We start from the raw sequence: 23373 nt of genomic DNA, 5'->3' as shown, positions 1-23373 counted from the left end.
CATTCCAGTGGTGTGATACAATCTTGTTTATATCCTTATGTCCTGAATTGTAGGTTGTAATAAAATAGCGTCTTATTTTAGCAGTAGTCTCATCCATGTCATATTTCTTTTGTTGAACTCATTCCACTTGTGAGAGCGCAGACGCCTTATTTAAGGCCCCAGTGACCACATTTTTAGGGAAATGTTTCTCCTCAAAGCTATTTGTTTGTATTTTACACTGTGATCTGTATAATTCCTCATTGGAGCAATTTTTCTTTACGTTTGAATTAACCAAAGGGGATTTTTTTTGTATTTTTACCATGGCTGGTAGTGGACACTGTGAATCCGGGAATGGATACTTATTTGCCAAAAGGCAATTTTGTTAATAAAACTTAGGGAGACTTTTTGATGTTGCCAGAGAAATAGTGAAATGGCGCCATTCACTACTCCCCTAATTGAAAGGTGGGAAGGTGTAAGCTTAGACAGTATATGTGCCAAAATGCAGCCACATGGAATTTGGGTCCAATGTGAGTTGTGGTAAGTATTTTGGAAAAATCCTATTGTGTTTTGCTGAGCGATATTACCATTTATTCGACTCATTATAGAAAAGCTTGTGGGAGAGAAATAGCATGCAGATTGTTTTTATCAATTAAATAGTAATTATAAAATGTGAATTTATTCTGTTGATATATATTTTTACTCACAAGTAACAACATACAAAAAATAAATAAAGCCTCATCTCAATAAATATGAGGTACTTATTGGAAATGAACCATGCACATGGCGCCGTACAACCTCCTAATGTTACAGAGCTGTAATATGGCACCCATAGTGAGGTTAGTTATACTGTACCCTGTTCACATTTTATACCATGCAGAGGCTATTGGAGTTTTTTTTCTGTTGGAATCTGAGTGAATCCGACAGAAAAAAAAATAATGCCATGCTTCATCAGATGTCATATAGCTATTCTCCCCTAGACCCATACGGCGGCACACTGAGTGCCCATGGCTCCATAGTACAGAGCTGCAGGGACTGCGTATTCCGCCATACAGCTTCCCGAGGCCTTAATACAGTGCTTCATACATTTGCATATAAAAGTAAAAGTGTTTAACAATGATTATATGTGGTCTTGATCGTATAGAATCAGTTCTTTGTATTGTTTCCTTTTTTATTTACATGGCTTTTTTTCCTTTTTATTTTCCAGATATTTTAACAAAATGGAAGCCTGGAATACATTTTTATTCTTTCTGCTTTTAGGACAGTCATTTCATGGCACACATTCCCAGAAAACTGGTGAGAAAATGTACAATATAATTTCATTGTCAGGGGTACGTTCAAGTGAATGCCATAATTTACAGTGATGTAATTATGGACTGTAAAAAGACATGTATATTTTATTATTTAATCACTGTATAAATTGATGAAAAAGTTCAGTTCAATTGTAGTTAAATGTCTTATCACAGCCTGAAGGAACGATTAAAATATATCTTTATTGATTCCTTAATAATAAAACTGGCTCTGAAGCCCAATAATACCTAACACAGGCAAAAGCAAGTGGTCAGAAAGGTGAGAAGCGTCAACGGGTAATAAGAAATGCATCCACCCGTTGACCGCAATCTCTCCTTTTACATAAAAAGTTCTCTAAACCCTTGCCATTAGATAGTCCAATATATTGTATATTTTATTACTTTTATATTAAACTATATTGTAACTAGTGTTTTGTTTCTTTTATTTAAATATCTTGAGCCTGTTCAACTATTGTAGTATTACCAATTTCAGTATGCCCAATAAGTGTCTTGTAGTTCATCAGAAATATCTGGTCAGGAATCTGAACTCGCTATTATGTTAACCTCATCCTCATAATAACTGATAAATGTATGATCGCTGGGGGCCACATCACTGAGACCCCGATCGATCTTTAGAACTGGGGTTCCAAAACCCCTTCCTCCTCACTGCACGATGGCAGGGAGGAAGATTTCTAATGGAGTAACGGTCATGCATGTGCGCAGCCGCTCCATTGAAAGTCTATGGGGATGACTGAAACAGCTGAACTGTGTACCTATGGACATTGATTGGAGCCGCACATTCTTCTCATCTGTGGGCTTTTCCAACAGTAACGCTCAAGCAAAGCATTCTAGCTTTGCTGCTGCATCTCTCTGGTGCTCCATTTAAAGCAGAGTAGATGTAGCCCAGTAGGGGTATCGATCTTGGAATTCCTGATCTTCCACTCCATACTCTTCTTTGTTGCAGCAGGCCATCATGTGGCAACTGCGGGGCACAGCAGAAGATTTTGTGAGTAAGGAGCAGGTCTAAGGGTGGGAGCAACCCCCAATTTGTAGCCCAGGATAGGATTTAAGGATTTCAGTAATGAGCTCCCGCTACTAGAGTCCTTTCATTTTGCCAGCCAGGCCATTGGAACTTCAGTATAGAGTATTCAAAAATGAGGTAAACACATATTTTATGAAAACCAAAACAAAATTCATCATTGTTCAAATTTCAGTTCATCAATAATATATTAATATATAGTTTTTGGTGTTGAATTTGTACATAAGGTGTGGAGGAGCACCTCACTGATCATCCTTATTATATTTTCTAGACCCTACAGACCCATATTTTTTATTTTATTATCAATTGTAGATGTATAGAATTCCATTTGTACCGCCTCAATCTCAGCAGACATGGTTACAAATCAGTAAGACAGCCCTTTCAATTCCTTCTCTAGGGAAAAAGCATTCTTGGTCATTATTTTCATTTTGGATACTATTTAGGGCATTCCCCCTCACAGTTAGGGTATGTTCATACGGCTTATTTTTGGGCCGTAAACAGCCTCCAAACGACTGAAAGATCGTAGGCAGAACGCCTACTAACATGTGCCCATTGATTGCAATAGGAAAAACAGCGTTCTGTTCCGACGGACCGTTTTTTTAAACGGCCGTTTTGCAAAATGGACGCATAAAAAAATGGCTGCGAAAAAAAAGAAGTGCAGGTCACTTCTTGGGACGTTTTTTGAGCCGTTTTTCATAGACTCTATTGAAAACAGCTCCAAAACCGGCCGCGAAAAACGCTTCTTATGATTCTTATGTGAAGAAACTTGTAAAGTTTCAATTTAAAAGAAAAAGCTGTCCTAAAGAGATAATTACATGGATTTTGACGAGACATTTTAAAATTCCCATTAATAAATACTTCCAGATGGCTCTAAAGATGGAAAAATCATTCAGATAATTATATGAAGGCACATTCAGAAACTGAAGGAGGACAAGCTGTAAATTTGCTTTAAGGACAGAATGGGAACAAAGCCAGAACATCTCTATCAGTCTCTATTACCTCCGTCTTCCCCTACTATAGATTTAGTATTTTTTTCTCTAGAGTTCAAAGGTTTGTATTTGCCTTAAGCAATATGCAAGACATGTAACTCTTCAACATTTACATTCTTCGTGATCACGCATGTAAGACAGGAACACTGATAAATTATTGCTCGCCGCAGAAACAAAAACTTCACTGGAAAATCATTATAATTTTACTTAAATCATTCATCCTAATCTAATCTAAGTTCCTGTTGGAGTTTGTTTTGGAAAAACATCAAACTTGATAAATCTGCAGAGGCGGACTGATGTGTAATGTGTGCAGCTGCACATGGGCCCTGCAGGCAAGGGCGCCACTGCTACCTTAAAAATAACAGTGTTCCCTACTGTCTATTAAATTAAAGGTAAAGAGCTACATTCTTTTCCATCCATGTCTCACAATTACTGGAGAATTGGCACAAAAAATATTCCAACTGTCACAAATACATATATTAATAAAAATAATATATAGATGTCAGCATATTAGTTTTTATCAGTACCTACCTTTGGGAGGAAATGACTTATTATATTGTTTTAGGGGTAGAGACCTTTTATTTGGTGATGTCACAGGTGATGATGTCACGGATGAGGGTGTGCTAGGCAATGATGTCACTAGGAGTTCTTATCCTATAAAATGAGCGCTAAGACCAGCAGCTTCCATATGGCCATGAAAGATGCTCCTAGGTGCAGAGTTGGCACATGCCAGAGGCTTATTGCATCATCATTAAGGGTCAATTATAATGCTTGCTATAATTATCAATATAAGTTTGCAAAAATTTCTGCAAAATGACTCTGTAGGGAAAGTGGATACTTAATTTTTTAAATTTAGATGAATAGGGCGCTGTATAACGCTCCAAAATACATATGTCTTTGCGGAAACTCGGATCCGGATTTCCAGTCACTGCATTTATATACACACTACTGGTGCTAACAGCTCTCTCTAATGCCCCCCTCCCCGACATGTTTCATCAGGGATATGGGACAACAGATGTAAGTGGGAGTGAATATCGATTGCTGCCTCTATATATAGCCTCCATTGCTAATTCTATGGTAGATAAGCCACTAGGCAAATATATTTTAAAGGGTGCAATATAGTAATATTAAGAACTAGTGTTCCACCTATGATTCATAAATGTCTTGTGTATCATTCCTTTAATATGAGAATTCTCCTGTATCTTCAATTTAATCTCTCAGCTGTGAAGAGTACATTTTATTCCTACAGTACAGTAAACATATTAAAATGCAAACTTATATCTTTAGCAATGACATTTGTAGGCCATTTACAATGTGTCTGACTAACGCATGATGTAGCATATGGGGAAGGCACTCGTGCAGGGGGGCACGACGGCAGAAGTCATCTCTGTCTAAGTGTCATACTGTCAAAGTGTCCTGGCAGTTATACATGGCAGTTGCACAAGGTCAGTGGCAGGTAAGCTGCATTACCAAACCAGACAAACTAGCCCACGCTCTCAATATTAGATTTCTAACTCTCTGTAAACAAACATGTTTGCCACCGCTCTCATCATTATAGCTGCTCTTGGTTTTCAATCCTATCGCCCATTTAAGACTTGCCCAAAAACAGTCTACATCAGTCCCTCTCTCCTTGCCTCGCCCATGTCCAGCTCCCATTCACTATTCACTTTCCTCAGTCAACTTAACCCATCTCATCCCACTGCCCAACATAAAAAACGCTCTCATAAATCACAGAACCATCTGCTGTCTCTCTCCATTCTCCTGCTACTAGCTGCAGGGGACATCTCTCCCAACCCTGGCCCTCCCTTTTCTTCTGCCAAGCTCAAGCACTTACCTGCCACACATAGAAACCCTGCAAATCTTCTTGCCATTCCTTATATGTCTTCTCCTGTCTCTTTTAACTGTGCTCTCTGGAACTCTCGGTCCGTGTGCAACAAACTCACCTTTATTCATGACTTATTCCTTTCTAACTCTCTCAACCTTCTGGCTCTTACAGAAACATGGCTACACCTGTCTGACACTGCTTCCCCTGCTGCTCTATCTTATGGTGGTCTCCACTTCTCTCATGCCCCCAGAACTGAGAACAGGCAGGGTGGAGGAGTAGGTATACTTCTTTCCCCACACTGCACTTTCCAGGTCATTCCCCCGGTCCCCTCACTCACATTTCCCTCTTTTGAAGTCCACACCCTCAGACTCTTTCACCCTTTTCCCCTCCGAGTGGCAGTTGTCTACCGCCCACCGGGCTCACCCCGCCAATTCCTGAATCATTTTGCTGCCTGGCTTCCACAATTTCTATCCTCTGAAACACCCACTCTCATCATGGGTGACTTCAACATCCCCATTGATAACCCAATCTCCTCATCTGCCTCCCAGTTTCTATCTTTAACCTCGTCCCTCGGTCTGTCACAACTTACTAACTCTCCTACACATGAAGACGGGCATTCACTTGACCTGGTCTTCTTCCGGCTCTGCTCAGTTTCTGACTTTATTAACTCTCCTCTCCCGCTTTCTGACCACAATCTTCTCTGCTTTACTATCAAATATTCTCTGCCTCCTCAGGTCATCCCTAAGTATCAGACATACAGAAATCTACATGCCATTAACACTGTGAAACTCATAGACAGTCTACAGTCCTCATTGTCCCCTATCTCTTCCCTCTCCTGTCCCAATCTGGCTGCCAAACTTTACAATAACACTCTCAAAAATGCATTGGATGAAGCAGCCCCCACTACACTCCGAACCACCCGACAAAGACGACGACAACCCTGGCACACGCCTCAATCCCGCTTTCTTCACCGGTGCTTGAGATGTGCCGAACAACTGTGGAGAAAATCGCATTTGGATGCAGATTTCCTCCATTACAAATCTATGCTCAAAACTTACAACTCTGCCCTTCACCGCGCCAAACAAGTCTACTTCACTTCTCTCATCTCCACACTATCTAATAATCCAAAACGCCTCTTTGATACTTTTCACTCCCTCCTTAGTCCTAAAGTGCAGACGCCAATCACAGATCTCAGTGCTGAAGACCTGGCCAATTATTATAAAGTTAAAATTGACAACATCCGGCATAATATTATCTCCCAGTCCCCTAGTAACATCGATCCCCTTCCCCCCCGCACTCCCTCTTCTTCACTCTCAGCATTTGACCCAATAACTGAAGAAGAAGTCTCGAGGCTCCTCTCTTCTTCTCGTCCTACTACCTGCCCTAGTGATCCTGTCCCCTCACACCTCCTCCAGTCCCTCTCCCCAGCTGTCACTAGTCACCTCACTAAAATATTTAACCTCTCTCTTTCCTCTGGTATCTTTCCCTCCGCTTTTAAACATGCCATTATATACCCATTATTGAAAAAACCAACACTTGACCCATCCAGCGCTGCCAACTACCGACCAGTCTCTAATCTGCCCTTCATCTCCAAACTCCTGGAACGCTTGGTCTACTCTCGCCTTATCCGCTATCTCTCTGCTAACTCCATTCTTGACCCCTTACAATCTGGTTTCCGCACTCTACACTCCACAGAAACTGCCCTTACTAAAGTCTCAAATGATCTCTTGGCGGCTAAATCGGACGGTAAATCCTCTCTCCTGATTCTTTTGGATCTCTCTGCAGCCTTTGACACTGTAGACCACAAACTCCTACTTAACATGCTCCACTCTATTGGCCTCAAGGACGCGGCTCTCTCTTGGTTTTCCTCCTATCTCTCTGACCGCTCATTCAGTGTGTCATTTGCTGGTTCCACCTCTTCCCCTTGATATCGGGGTTCCTCAGGGATCAGTCCTAGGTCCGCTCCTCTTTTCTCTCTACACAGCTCCTATTGGACAAACCATCAGCAGATTTGGCTTCCAGTACCATCTCTACGCTGATGACACCCAATTATATACCTCTTCCCGTGACATCACCCCTGCTCTAATACAGAACACCAGTGATTGTCTGTCCGCTGTCTCTAACATCATGTCCTCTCTCTATCTGAAACTGAATCTTTCTAAAACTGAGCTCCTTGTGTTCCCACCATCTACTAACCTCCCTAAACCTGATGTCTCCATCTCTGTGTGTGGCACTATCATAACTCCTAAGCAGCACGCCCGCTGTCTCGGGGTTATTTTTGACTCAGATCTTTCCTTTACTCCTCACATACAATCACTTTCACGCTCCTGTCATTTTCACCTCAAAAACATCTCCAGAATCCGCTCTTTTCTTACGGAGGAAACTGCCAAAACTCTCATTGTTGCTCTGATTCACTCTCGTCTTGACTACTGTAACTCATTACTAGTCGGTCTTCCCCTCACTAAACTCTCCCCTCTCCATTCTATCCTCAATGCAGCAGCCAGGCTCATCCTTATGACCAACCGCTACACCAACGCCTCTAATCTGTGCCAGTCACTGCACTGGTTGCCCATCCCCTTCCGAATAAAATTCAAACTTATTACTCTCACCCACAAAGCTCTCCACAGTGCTGCACCTCCTTACATCTCCTCCCTCATCTCTGTCTACCACCCTACTCGGGCTCTACGTTCTGCCAACGACCTTAGATTAAAATCCTCCATAATCCGAACCTCCCACTACCATCTCCAGGATTTCTCTCGTGCTGCACCCGTCCTCTGGAATGTGCTACCCCAGACAATCAGATTAATTCCCAATATCCACAGTTTTAAACGTGCCCTGAAAACACATCTATTTAGACAGGCCTATAACATTCCCTAATCTGACTCCTTTCCATGGCCCTCCACTTAGATTAGTCATCAGAATAAGATTCCCTCACACTCCTTCTCTTCATGTCCGTCATACACGGATAGTGGCTGGTGACCGGCTCATGCAGCTTTATGTTACCACCGCATGTGTATAAAAATGGCCGGACTATTGTACAGAACAAACACTGTTACACTTTGTGTCTCCCTTATGTCCTCATAGATTGTAAGCTCTTGCGAGCAGGGTCCTCACTCCCCAGGTTTGAATTGTAAATTAACTTTGTCACTATGTAATGTCTGATATTGTTTGTTTTATGTTCCCTCTAAATTGTAAAGTGCTGCGTAATATGTTGGCGCTATATAAATAAAGATTATTATTATTATTATTATTATTAATTTAATCTCTCAGCTGTGAAGAGTACATTTTATTCCTACAGTACAGTAAACATATTAAAATGCAAACTTATATCTTTAGCAATGACATTTGTAGGCCATTTACAATGTGTCTGACTAACGCATATGTTTTTCTTTTTAGTCTGCAAGGAGGCAAATATTGCAGACATTGTTTTCCTGGTTGATGGATCCTGGAGCATTGGCACAGACAACTTCAAAAGCATGCAGAACTTCTTATACACCTTGATAAATGGTTTTGATATTAGTCAAGACAACATCCGCATTGGCCTGATTCAGTACAGTGATGAGCCGCGAACAGAATTCTACTTAAACTCTTATGACAAAAAGGAGGATGTACTACAGTATATACAAAATCTGAAGTATAAAGGTGGAGGTACAAAAACTGGTGAAAGTCTTCAGTTCATGCTGGAAAATCACTTCACAAAAAATGCTGGAGGAAGAGCAAATGATGGAGTTCCGCAAATTGCCGTTGTAATAACAGATGGTGAATCCCAAGACAACATCAAGGAACCAGCGACCAAAGTGAAAAATTCAGGAATCACACTATATGCCATTGGAATAAAGAACGCCATTTTAACTGAACTCAATGAAATAGCCAGCGATCCAGATGAGAAATACGTTTATAATGTGGCTGATTTTACAGCTTTACAGGGTATTTCCCAAAATATACTCCAGGTACTTTGCACCACAGTAGAGGAAGCCACCAAACAGATTGGTCAGATTGCTCAAGGTACATTCTTTTTATCTTCTCATCTCCTTCCTGCCTCCTAATCTGCAGCCTGTGGGCTGAAATTCTAGACAAATCTTTAGCCATGCCTTTATTTCACTTGTCGTGACTCCTTGATCGTAAGCATCTGGAAGGAAATGACTAAAAATGGAGCATCTGGTTAAAATTAGCAAGACGTAAAATTTCCGAAAATTATTCAATGATTACATATTGGCGAAATGTTAGCTAAAACAGTCACATCTACCAAACTGAAATAGAGAAAGAGCAAAAGCTTTCATCATAGAATTAACATGATTTTGTTTTTTGGGATTCATGCCAAAAAAATTATATGCATGGCCGATAACATTTATTACAAATAAAAACTCATAGATTCTGCTCTTTGTTAAATTAATCTGCTCATCTCCTTATAAAGTAATGGATTAAGGTTCAATAACTATAATATTCTTAACATTATGGTGAAAATAGAATATTGTCTACTGTAAAACTATGCAGCAGCTGAAGATTTTAACATCTGGATTTTTGCTGATACAGAGTTAATAACACAAAGGGTAAGAGAGAAACTTGGGATAGGACAGTGGTTTAAAGACCCTACACAATATAGTTAGATACTATACTAAATGTAAACATAAAATATAATGAAGCTAATTTTATAGTATATTAGCCATGAAGTCAAATCTTACTTTATATGCATTAGGCAAAAGTGTTGCACCTTGGATTCAATGGTATACTTTTCCCCAATTGGGTAAAAATTACACTTTATAGACAGTTATTTGTGAAATGCAATAGAGAACATAATGCCCATAGAGTATCTAAACAACAAAATACCAAAACATAAAATAGATAAAGACTGTATATAAGGATGTGGTCTGTAATAATAATAATAATAATAATAATAATAATAATAATAATAATAACAACAATAATTATAATAAAAAATGACAATAAAAATAATAAAAAATGACAATAAAAATAAGCAATTTTTGAAAATTTACTTTACTGGATTTGCAGAAAATAAAACACCTTGTGAAACACATATTACAGATCAGTATTATCCTCCGTTAAAATAAATGGAGTCTAAGAACAATTGATCCACATTAAGGATCCATATTCTCACCATACAAATCAATATTTGTATTCCAAGAGACATTTGACAAATCAGAATTTTTAGACTCCATTGGGGGAGAATAACGTTCTATAGTTTTAACTGGCAAATAATCCGATTTTTTTTATTTTCAATTCAACCCTTACTGATCTCTAGTAAGAAAAATGTCATATGTACTAGATGTCATATGTAAATATGGAATATAATGAGAAGACCATGAACATGATATAGAAAAATGATTCAGGAAATGTGTGACAATAAAAGTCAGAAAGTGTAAACCCTAAAACTGATTTAGTGATGTATGGCTTTTTTTCTACCTTATTTCCCCCAGCTATCCTTCATAAAGTGTTGTACCATTACTCGTAAGCCAATGAATTAATGCAATACTAATTCTCTTTCAGGTTGCAGAAATGCTAATCAGGCCGACATTGTGCTCCTGGTAGAAAGTTCCAATCAAATCAATGAAGACGATTTTGAAAATGTAAAGAATTTTCTCTATGGTTTGGTCTTAAGCCTTGACGTTGGCATCAACAAAGTCCGCATAGGCCTGGCTCAATACAGTGATGAGACATACAGCATTTTCTTGCTGAATGATTATTCTCTGAAAAGTGAAATTTTAGAGAAGATTCAAAGTTTGTCATATATAGAAGGCAATCCCTACACAGGAAGGGCCCTACAAGTTGTCAATAACACCTATTTCACCGAGTCAGCTGGTAGCAGAGCGGCAGAGAATATAGCTCAAATACTTGTTTTGGTCACCTATGGCCAGTCTTCCGATGAAACAAAAGAGCCAGCTAGAGACTTAAAAACCAGGGGAATTTCAGTTTATGTAACCGGACCAAATATTAAAGACATTGTAGAGATAAAGGAGGTGGTAAACAAGCCAAGTAGAAAGTTCTTCCATTCTTTCGATAATCTTGATTCCACTGAATTTGTGACCAAGAGTCTTTTGAATCACATTTGCTCCAGTATTATTACCAACATGCAAGGTATATATATACATTTAAACATTGTTTCTGTAGTTATATATATATATATATGTGGGTTGCCTGCACTATTTATTGTTTAGATGACATTCACCGGAACTAAATTATGAACTAGAAAATGGACAGCAAAAAAAAAACTGAAAATCATCTTTTTTTGTTATTTTGCAAAAAGATGGCTACAAATAACAAATTTAGTTTTTAAGTATGGATTGCAAAGAAGTAAATGAAAGAGAAAGAGAGGCCAGCCAGCGCTCGCTGAGCCATTTTCTTCCAACTCACGTTTTGGGTTCTACTAGAAAACAGGAGTTGGGGCTGGTGACAAACATCCTCTAAAGCTATAACATTATTACAATGTATTTGAAAAAAAAGTTTTCGGTAGATGTGCATCTAGTATCTGTTTTGGCTAAAATGAAGACTCACAACATATGTCCTGTACAGTTTGGAGCTGTAAAGGCTAATATATTGGCAAGTTGTTATATCTGCAGTTACCTAAAATAGTAGAATCACTTTTGCTGTTGAAGGGTTCTCCGCAGAAAATCTAATTTAATTTCCCCAACTTCCATGTTGTAGCGACAGATCACTCTTGTATGCAGCAGTTCTTATAGTAAGAATATCTTCAGGTACTGTAGGTAAAGGTATCTGCAGTTAGATCAGGAAAGTTGCATGTTACTTAAATGCTGTGGCTGGACTGTAGCCCATGAACAGGCTACAAACTGTTTTATGGCAGTCTGCAGCCTGTGCTGCATATAAAAATGATAGAACACTATATCTGTGGTTCTATTCCATGGATTGCTGATGTGTTTGTTGAGTTAGGCCCCATGCACACGACCGTAAAAAATCTCCGTAATTACGGACCCATTTAATTCTATTGGCCGCAGGCACCTTTCCGTATCACTACGGATAGGTGTCCGTGCCATAGAACTGTGCTGGGAATTATGGAGCATGTCCTATTTTTTGGATTTTACGGGCCGTACTCTCATACTGCGTATGGGAGAACGGCCCAAAACAGCGGGCTGCAGCCGTCGGCTGTGCCCGCAATCGTGGGCCGTGATTACGGGCACGGCCGTGTGCATGAGGCCTAACACATGGTCACGTTTATAGGTATCCTTGGGGGTAGTTTTATAATCTACAGTTCTGAATAATATGGATCCATGTTGTACGAATCTGTAATATTGGCATAGGTGGCATGCACAGGTTTTTACCACTGGATGATATGTAATCTATCAGAACACAAATGGCACATTTCATTTCATGCCCTACAACAATGTAACCTCTTTTGTTGTTTATACCTTTTTCAGCTTTCTCAAAACGCTATGCAGATGTTGTTATTCTTGTGGATTCTTCCTCCAGCATCGGAAGTTCAGTTTTTCAGCAAATAAAGCTCTTCATTTCAACTATAATTGGACAACTTGATATTGGCATTAATAAATACCAGATTGGTCTTGCTCAGTTCAGTGGGGCAGCCCAGACTGAGTTCCTGCTGAACACTTATGAAACCAAACAACAGGTATTAGATCATGTAAAAAACATTGCATTTAGAGGTGGTCCACTGAACACAGGAAGCGCTTTGGATTACTTGCGGACAACCTTCTTTGTGGAAGAGGCTGGGAGCCGCATTAACCAAGGCACATCCCAATTTGCAGTGGTCATTACGTCAGCAAAATCTGAAGATGTTGTGATTACATATGCTGAGGAGCTGAGGAGAATTGGTGTCACCACCATTTCAATTGGCATTCGAAATTCAGACATGGAAGAATTAGTACAGATTGCAACTGATCCGTTTTTTTTCAGATTAAACAATTTGCAGGGGATAAGGAATGTCCAACAAGATGTTGTCAATATTATTTTAAAACAGGAAATGCTGCAGTTTGCTGTGAAGACAGTGGTACCAGCAGGTACATTTTTAATTTCAATAATTTTTATGGTGGGTTTTTGATAATATGGGTATACAAAAAGTAGTATATACATCGTAGCACTTATACCATACAACAAAGTATAATATTGTATATATTCTATAAAAAATAGGTATTCAGATTATAAAGTAGAATATGTCCCCCATAGATAATGGATTCTACATGTCGTCTTATCAAAACTGACATATGGGTGCTGGTCCCCTCTAAGTGGAAGAAGAAAGAGAGCCACACCTTACAGAAAATCCAATCCATCACGTCACCTTCTTATTTCTGCTCAGTGGCTAAAATGGCTAACAGAGTGGAGGAGAGCTCCTATATGTGATTTATAGCCAATGGGGCAAGCTATTTTTCTAGTAGTTTAGTAAAAACTCTTCTTTATCTTAGTGTTTTAAAGTGTATCCTTAAGGCACCATTATATTTATTTTTGTGTTTGTTTCAAGACAGTAGAGTGTATGGTTGGGTAAGACTCGATAGAACTGGGTATCATATCACCTATACACTTGAACAGGTTCATTGGTAGGAAATCTAACCTCCTCTGTAGGACTAACTACAGTAATTGTTTATTATTCCTATTTTCTTCCTTTTAATTTTCTTTTTTTAATCTAGTTTGTTCGAGTGCCGTTGTAGCCGATATCGTCTTCTTGATTGATGAATCTAGTAGCATTGGTGATGTGAACTTTCAGCTGACACGAGTGTTTCTACATAAGGTCATCAATGCATTGGAAATTGGCTTAACTAATGTACGTGTGGGTTTGGTTTTGTACAGTGACAAGCCAAGTTTGGAGTTCAAATTGAACACTTTTAATGAGAAGTATGACATTTTGGATTACATTACAAAACTGCCATATAGAGGAGGAACAGCACACACTGGAGATGCCCTGAACTTTCTGCGGAAAGAACTATTCTCTCAGGAAAATGGTGGCAGGGCACACCTTGGGGTACAGCAAATTGCAGTGGTCATGACTAATGGCCAGTCAGCAGATGAATTCAGAAAGCCTGCAGCAAAGCTCAGGCGATCAGAGGTTGAGGTTTTTGCTGTTGGCTTTCAAAATGCAGACAAGAAGGATCTGAGGATCATAGCTTCCTATCCACCAAGAAAGCACGTCACCAATGTGGAGTCTTTTCTACAACTTTCAAATATTGAACTTAAATTGAAGAAACATCTTTGTAATGAAATTATTACTTACTCATTTGCCGCTCCAGCCCTTGTAAGGACTCTGAAGGAAGGTAAGAAATGATCCCTTGAACATAAAAGACTGAGCACAGACATAAGGATACAATTTTTTGTGTATTTAGGAATAATCTTACTCAGATAATGCACAGTTGATTTCTAGTATTGTGATTACACTTCCAAAATTGCTTACACTTACAAGTTGCCTACTCGGTGAACCCTTGCCAACCGGAGTGGAAACGGACAAATAAGGGCCATCGGACATGAAAATTATAGGGTTCCCTTGTTTTCTAACTGCTAATTTGAAGACAGAGCGGTTGCTAGTGATACATCACGTCATTCATGTCTTTCCAGGAAAATCCCTCACTGGTGTGTTATTAAACCCGTAATTCTGAGACCAGTAATTCTGAGACATGAATCGGAAAGAGTATAGCCCCCTATATGTAGTTTTTTTTTTTAGATAGTTGTGTGCCCCCTTGCCTGCTAGGCCCATGTGCATCTGCATAGATAGATTACACATATGGTAAGTCTGCCATTGGACTGACAACCTCCAAAGAAACTGTAATGGCCTTTAAAAGTTGTCAGTCCAGGGGTGGACAAACCATATGTGTAACCTATCTAGATACAGCAATCTTAACAATCTTTTTTTTTGCGTGTTTTTTGACTAATTACTTTTATGGAATATCCACTGGACTTGGCATAAAAGTCAGATCAGTAGAGTCTGCCCGCTAGAACACCAATCTCGAGAAAGACATTTTCTCATCTTCCATAGTCCTTAGAGAGTGAGACTAATGCAGAATTAACAAGCACGCTTTTCCAGTGGTCAGACCTACACCAGCCTGGCTTTTATGGCAGTGAACATGTTGTAAAAGTAGTTTCAAAATCATTAGGTTCCTAGAAAGCACCACTTTTCACAGGTGTTTTTTGTAGAAATCATGTGTAGCTTAAAATATTGCACAGTTCCTTTTCATATTAAATTTAATGGGGTTGTACAAGATTAGAAAAAGATGGCTGCTTTCTTCCAAAACCAGCAGCAAACCTGTTCATGGGTTGCGTCTGATATAGCTGCTCAGCTGTAATGACAGGGTAGGGAGACAGACAGGTGAGCCCTAATCTACCCGCCACTCAGTCCCTGCCTACTTGCAACGACCCGTCTAAGCGACGGGGTACAACTGGGCGACGGTCCCTACGCTCAGTAAGTGCAAGACAGACAAACAGACAAGGGTACACAGAAGCGAGGGAAACGGGGCAGCTGCCCACGGAGACACCGTGAGCAACAAGAGTAGTGAACGAGACGAGTCAAACCAGGAGAGAACGAGGTACAAAACACTGAGCAGGAGAGTGGTCAGAAAGCCAAGGTCAATAACAAGCAGATGATGAGTAGTACAAGCAGCAGCAGCAAGCCAGGAAACAAGCATAGAAGAATCACAGGCAAAGGAGGAACAGGAAAGGCAGGTATAAATAGACAGTGGGCGGGAGCTAGCTCCGTCTGGCCAGGCTGTGATAGGCTCTCCCACTCCTAAGCCTGCCATCCTGAGTGGTGGAAGATGGAGTCAGTCTCACAGACATAGGAGCAGGTGCAGACTGATTGCCCACGGGCGTCGACACAGAAGCTGTGTCCGGCAAATCCTTTACATCAGCTCTATTGAAGTTAATTGGGCTGAGCTGCAATAAAACCCAACAAACATAGTAACATATTCGTGACTTGCGTGTTTGTTGATATGATCATTTATAATTGTTGATTATTATTAAATTCTACACTATAATTTAAGCATTTCTATAATGTTTTAAAGTCGGAGCTCCTATGTTTACTATGAATACTCATTCTATTTAGTTCATTAGGCGCTATATTCATCTTCTTGAACTAAGGAGGATTTTAAGATTTAACTGTGTGGGGAACAGGGTATTTGGAGCTCTATGACAAATGTATAGATAAACAATTCGTGAGGGTATATATTGTGAGCATTTCTATTTTGGTGGTCAGGTATCTGTTGAAAAGTTTCACTTCAGCTGTGTCATGGCATGATTTAACCAAATGTTCCCTATTTTGGTGCGTTTAAAAGACTAAAATCCACGTAAAAAAGGCATGCTTAAAACGACTTCATGGGAGTATGCGCCATTAGTTCATACTGTGCATTTCTTTTACGCAGGTGTAGATAAATTACGGTAGGTGTCGCACAAAAACAAAGCGTCATATTAAAAGGCTTGCTTTATTTTGCGTTTTTGCATGCGTTCTTTTTAGGTCAGTACATTTTTAAAAACACCCGAATGGTAAAAGTAATAAGGTACAGTATTTGTACAGTAAAAAAACATCAGAAACATGCAAAAAAAAAAGAATCAAAATACGCTTGTTCATTAAAAACAACGTAAAAAATGTTTTTTTTTATGCACATTATGAGCCTAAAAATGACTCTAATTTCTCTTCTCTTACCGCTTCATATAGGTTGCACCGATACTGAAGAAGCTGATATTTACTTTCTTATCGATGGCTCTGGCAGCATTTATCCGGAGGATTTTGATGACATGAAAATATTTATGACTGAATTGATGAACATGTTTCAAATTGGTCCAGACAGAGTACGCTTTGGGGTTGTACAATATTCTGATTCTCCGCAGATTGAATTCACTATCAGTCAGTACACCAATCAAAAGGGATTAAAAGCAGCAGTACAAAACATTGATCAATTGGGAGGTGGCACCAACACTGGGGGAGCTCTGAAATCAATGAAAGCTCTCTTTGCCAAAGCAGAAAGTGAACGACGCCAAAAAGTTCCCCAGTCCTTGATTATCATTACAGATGGAAAGTCTCAAGACCAAGTGGCGGAAGCGGCAGCAGACATCAGAGGCAGTGGGATCAATATATATGCTATTGGCGTGAAAGAAGCGGTGCAGGAAGAGTTGGTAAACATAGCTGGGAGCAAAGATAAGACATTCTTTGTTGATAGTTTTGATTCCCTCAATTTGATAAAGAATGATTTGGTCCGTGATCTATGTACACCAGAAGGTAGGTTGAAGGAATCTGGGTGTGGAGGGGGGTCTGCTTTTTGTTACATGTTTTAAACCTTCAAAACACTGTGTTGCTGGCAAAGGATGAAAACCCTATTCACACTAGTGAAAAAAAATCCATGCGGATGTTAGGGCATGCTGCAATGCAGATGTTGAAATCTGCTGCAATTCTGCAGCACAGTACACATGTGATAAGGAAATCTTGAACAATCTCTCGTCTCACAGTGAAAGTAAAATAAAAGTTTGCAGTAAAGTAAAGTTTAAAAAAGAGTTAAAGAAAGAATTAATAGAAAACATGGCCACATACATAACATCTCCACAGGGAGGCAGAAGGTCAGAGATCTGATCAAAAAATCTGAAACATTAGCTTTTAAGCAAATTTCTGCCCAAATGCCATTAGTGAGTCTCATAACTAAATATAGGCCGTCATTAAGAGTCAACGTAAGTACCAGATAAGCAATTTACAAAGAATTATGTTGTCTAGAAAATCAGCTCTGTCTCTAGTTAGTTTGGCAATCTTATCTTGGAAGGGCCTGGCAGGGAGTCCAGCAGTTTGATATTCCGAGAATACGTTCAAAAATAATCTTTATTAGCAAGATTATACAAAATACATTTCAGAGGCAAAGTATACATATATGTAGTATAAGCATGTAATAATGGTCTTTAACCCCTTCACGACTGCCATACGGTTATATAAATTCCAACTGCCGATGCTCCATGCAATTGCCACATGTATAAACGTTGACAGCCTTGAACGGGGTTTAATGAATGCAGTGCTGCTTCAGTGTGAGCAGCGCTGCAGTCTCATGCCTGCTGGGGCTTTAAGAGCGCCGAACTACACACCCCGCTGTAGATAGCGCAAAACCAACTGCAGATAGTGCTACATAAGCTCACTCTAGAGAGAGCCACTGATGTTTCTCCATCCCCGCTGTAAATAGTGCCCCCCCCCTGTAGGTAGCAACCCCCCTGTAGATAGCACCACCTAAACTCCCACTAGGAGCAGAATCCCAGTGTCAGATCGCTCTGTGCCGGGGATTCCGCTTCCAGAGAGAGCCCCTGACGACTCTCTCTGGAGTGGAATCTCTGGCCGACACTCTGACCGGAGATTCCGCTACTGGAGAAGCCCCTGGTGTCACTATCCATATATGGACAGTGACATCAGCGGCTCTCTCTCAGAGAGGAATATCAGGTGTCAGATCGCTCTGTGCCGGGGATTCCGCTACTGGAGAAGCCCCTGGCGTCACTATCCATATATGGACAGTGATGTCAGGGGCTACTCCTGGAGCAGAAATGCATATCAGAAATTGAAAATTTGACCTGGACACAGGGGTATCAATGACCCTTGGTCATGAAAGGGTTAAATATTAGCAAAATCTCTAATAATTATTTTTCATTATCACATGTAACACACATGGATTTTGCCACAGATTCGCCTCTCATTTGTGGCATAAACTGCAGAAGAATTTTTTTGCTGTGTTTGATCTAAATAATATATAATATATAAATAATTGAATAAATAAAAAGTCAGTGTCTAAACCCCAAATCCTATTTATATAAATTTGGGATTCAAACTAACTTTATTGGAATTATTCTGTTTTGAATTTGTAGTGATCATTTTCTCAATGTGATACCGCCTTGTAATTCCCTGATTAAGCATATTACTATATATTTTTTAATGTTTAATTTTTACTGTCTAGACCTCTAGTTCATCAGGCTACTTTGGTAAATAATGTTAGCACTGGATGATTGGAGTAGCACTATAATATAAGAAAGATCCAGGTATATTATTATATAAGGCCTTTTTAAAAACAGCTTTGGATAGAAGGGAGAAGTGCACATCCAAAATAGAGACAGTCACCACCCCCACAGTACAATCCAAAAAAAATCATCTATCTATCTATCTATCTATCTATATCTATCTATCTATCTATCTATCTATCTATCTATCTATCTATCTATCTATCTATCTATCTATCTATCTATCTATCTATCTATCTATCTATCTATCTATCTATCTATCTATCTATCTATCTATCTATCTATCTATCTATCTATCTATCTATCTATCTATCTATCTATCTATCTATCTATCTATCTATCTATCTATCTATCTATCTATCTATCTATCGTCTATCTGTCTATCTGTCTGTCTGTCTGTCTGTCTGTCTATCGATCTATCTATCCATCTCCATCCATTTGTAAATAAATAAGCATAGATTCTGTACAATATTTAATTTTTTTCTTTAGAGTATAAACATGTTTTCTTCTTTTCTTTTACCTGCAGCATGCAAGAACATGAAAGCAGATATTCTATTTCTAATTGATAGTTCCGCCAGTATTAGATATTCTATTTCTAATTGATAGTTCCGCCAGTATTGAAGGTTCTAATTTTAAAAAAATGAAGGAATTCATGGATTCATTTGTGAGACAGGTGGACATCGGTCCCAACAAAGTCCAAATTGGTTTAATTCAGTTTAGCTCAGAAACAAAGGAGGAGTTTCCACTTAATAGTTATAAACAGAAGGATGAACTACAGGCCGCCATATCTGGTATCCAGCAGATGCAGCAAGGAACCATGACTGGGGCTGCTTTACAAGAAGCATTGCCATATTTCAGCGCTGCTAAGGGAGGAAGACCAAATATAAAGCAATATCTGATAATTATCACAGATGGAGAGTCTCAAGATGAGGTGTCACAACCGGCTGCCGCTATAAGGAAGAACGGTGTTGATATTTATGCGATAGGAGTACTTAATGCGAACAATACACAACTTCTGGAGATTGCTGGAAAGCAGGATCAGGTGTACTTTGAGGACAATTTTGATGCTCTTGCGTTCTTAAACAAGATTATCATCTTTGAGATCTGCAATCCTAAAGACTGTAAGTATTATTCTTTTATTTTGACAATCATAAGAGATCTGCAGAAACCAAATCAGATAATCTTTACTGTCTAAAAAAAAGGAAAATATAAAATTAGTTTTATTAGAACGTTCACTATGTTAATACTTGGTAGAATGTAGGAATGCACATGGACCATGTACTGTGGCACACAATGTCCGTACAGTTCCCCATTACAGAGCCAAAGGCACTCCATGTGCCACTGTATGGTCGAGGCAACATATTCTCCCCTATAAGCAATGTGTTTAGGAATTAATACTTTTGTGATAGAGCATATGTTGAGACATAATTTTTTACAGATCCTCATACAGGAAAAAAAACCTATGTGTGCCTCCATACAAAATTGGAAGTACAAAAAGGTACAGTATGGGCCCCTTTCAGTATATAACCTTGTATTATGGACACAGATCTGTAATATGCCATGTGCATGGGCATGTAGACTTTGGGCCCCCTCAGGTACCAGGTACTGCTTCCTTTTCACCCCTATATCTGTGTTCTTCTTTTCATTATAGATTTGAATATTTTTGATATTTTTGCCATAAAAGTAAAATGAGCATTATGTAAAGAGAATTATGGGAATAGGAACATGAAAATTGACATCGGAAGGGTAAAAGAAAGACTGAAGGAGTTTAAACCTATTGATAAATACTTTTTATGTATAACAAGAATAGAAAAGGTATGAGTGTAATGCAACCCATCTAGAAATGTAGATTTTTAAAAGAATGTTATAAAGAACCTGACTATAAAAGTCAATAAGGAATGGGGTATTTTTAACCTTGAGCAAAAAATTTTCTGTTTCTGCTTAATAGCTATATTTACTATTTTCTAATCCATGCACATAGTTTTTGCATCTTTTTCATAACAGATAGGGATTTATTTATGTACCATTTTATATAAATGGATGTTTTCTTCTCTCTGTAAAATGTCTTAAGGAGAAAATAAGCAGAAATTGCAAAAAAAACATTTTTTCCCCGATTTTAAAACAACTTTATCATTTAATGCTATAAGCTTACTAAAATAAAGCCTTAGAATTGGTTCTCCTTTCCGATAAGGTCACTTTGATATATTGTACAAGTAGTATTGGGCAGGGGCGTAACTAGGAAATACTGGGCCCCATAGCAAACTTTTGACTGGGCCCCCCAGACAGTATTATATAGCCCGCCTGTAGGCAGTGTCACACCCCACTTGTAGATAGCACCCCCACCTCCACTTGTAGGTAGTGCCATACTGCCCACCTGTAGATATCGCCATAAAGCGCCCCTGTAGATAGTGCCATACAGCTCCCCCTGTATATGTTGCCAAACAACCCCCTCCCTTGTATATAGTGCCACACATCCAGCTCTTAGTAGATAGTGCCACACAGCCCCCTGTATATAGTACCACACACAGACCCCTGTAGATTGTGCTACACACAGCCCCCTGTAGATAGCACCACAGCCCTCTCTCTTGTAAATAGTGCCATACAGCCCCCCTAGTAGTGACATACAGCCCCCCTTAGTAGTGCCACACAGCCCCTTGTATATAGTTCCACACAGATCCCCCCTTGCGTATAGTGCTACACCGCCCCCCCTTGTATATAGTGCCACTGTAATGACGGGGTAGGGAGACAGACAGGTGAGCCCTAATCTACCCGCCACTCAGTCCCTGTCTACTTGCAACGACCCGTCCTAGGCGACGGGGTACAACTGGGCGACGATCCCTACGCTCAGCAAGTGCACGATAGATAAACAGACAAGGGTACACAGAAGCTAGGGAAACGGGGCAGCTGCCCACGGAGACACCGTGAACAACGAGAGTAGTGAATGAGCTGAGTCAAACCAGGAGTGCACGAGGTACAAAACGCTGAGCAGGAGAGTGGTCAGTAAGCCAAGGTCAATAACAAGCAGATGATCAGTAGTTCAAGCAGCAGCAGCAGCAGCAGAGCCAGGAAAAAAGCAGAGCAGAATCACAGGCAAAGGAGGAACAGGAAAGGCAGGTATAAATAGACAGTGGGCGGGAGCTAGCTCCGTCTGGCCAGGCTGTGATAGGCTCTCCCACTCCTAAGCCTGCCATCCTGAGTGGCGGAAGATGGAGTCAGTCTCACAGACATAGGAGCAGGTGCAGACTGATTACCCACGGGCGTCGACACAGAAGCTGTGTCTGGCAGATCCTTTACAGCCACACAGCCCCCCTTGTATATAGTGCCACCCTGCTCCCCTTGTATATAGTGCCACCCTGCTCACCCCTTGTATATAGCGCCACCCTGCTACCCCTCCTTGTATATAGTGCCACCCTGCACCCCCTTGCATACAGTGCCATCCTGCTCCCCCTTGCATAAAGTGCCACCCTGCTCCCCCCTTGTATATAGTGTCACCCTGCCCCCCCTTGTATATAGTGCCAGCCTTCTCCCCCTTGTATATAGTGCCACCCTGCTCCCCATTTTGTATATAGTGCCACCCTGCTCCCCCTTTGTATATAGTGCCACCCTGCTCCCCCCTTGTATATAGTGCCACCCTGCTCCCCCCTTGCATATAGTGGCACACAGCCCCCCAAAAAATATATTGTACTTACCTTGCTTCGTTCCCGTGACGGACGGAGCGCTGCACAGGCTCCGGTCGGGACATATTCGCAGATTAGTGTGATGCAGTGTTGTCATCATGCTGCTCTGCACAGGGAGTCTTCCCAGCGCCTTATAGGCTGCAGGCCTAAAGTGGCCTGCAGCCTATAATACTCATTTGTATCTACATCCAGAGGATACAGAAACAAGTGAATGTGGCTGTCGCTAGCACCGGGGCCCCCTCCAGTGCTAGCGACGCCACCGGGCATGAGGGGACCCGTGCTGCCCGGCCCATAAATGTTAGGGGCCAGACGGTGCGGGCCCCGTAGTGGCATTGCTACCACTGTAGCAGCCATAACGGCGGCTAGCGGCACCATTGGCATGGGGGCGGGCCCGTGTCGACGGGCAGCACGGGCCCCCTCATGCCATGGGCCCCATAGCAGCTGCTACGGCTGCTACAGCGGTAGTTACATCACAGGTATTGGGACATTGGGGAGCAAGAATTACCAAGGTTTCCATTTTCATTTTAGCTTTTTTAGTAATTTTTTATTTTTACTTTTTGTATCAGACCTCTCTCTGTTTTTACACATATTTCATAAAAGTTCAGAACATAGTTTTGGCGGTATATTCAAACCATAGAAG

The 23373-nt window shown here is 40.3% G+C and overlaps 1 protein-coding gene across 1 annotated transcript in view; it reads left to right on the top strand.

The window, feature by feature from the left end:
* The first annotated feature begins 299 nt into the window (after nt 1–299).
* The window catches only part of LOC142652590 (collagen alpha-4(VI) chain-like), a 142682-nt gene continuing 119608 nt past the window's right edge, over nt 300–23373 (top strand). The window contains exons 1-9 of the mRNA XM_075828245.1: nt 300–352; nt 1184–1272; nt 8515–9123; nt 10624–11211; nt 12507–13103; nt 13728–14348; nt 16736–17296; nt 19583–19633; nt 19680–20177. Coding sequence (XP_075684360.1) covers nt 300–352; nt 1184–1272; nt 8515–9123; nt 10624–11211; nt 12507–13103; nt 13728–14348; nt 16736–17296; nt 19583–19633; nt 19680–20177 — 3667 coding nt within the window. The remainder of the gene's footprint in view (nt 353–1183; nt 1273–8514; nt 9124–10623; nt 11212–12506; nt 13104–13727; nt 14349–16735; nt 17297–19582; nt 19634–19679; nt 20178–23373) is intronic.

Source organism: Rhinoderma darwinii, chromosome 5 (assembly GCF_050947455.1).
Source record: "Rhinoderma darwinii isolate aRhiDar2 chromosome 5, aRhiDar2.hap1, whole genome shotgun sequence".
Lineage (NCBI taxonomy): Eukaryota > Metazoa > Chordata > Amphibia > Anura > Rhinodermatidae > Rhinoderma > Rhinoderma darwinii.
The sequence above is the reverse complement of the archived record's forward strand: the minus strand, read 5'-3'. Positions and strand labels throughout refer to the sequence as shown.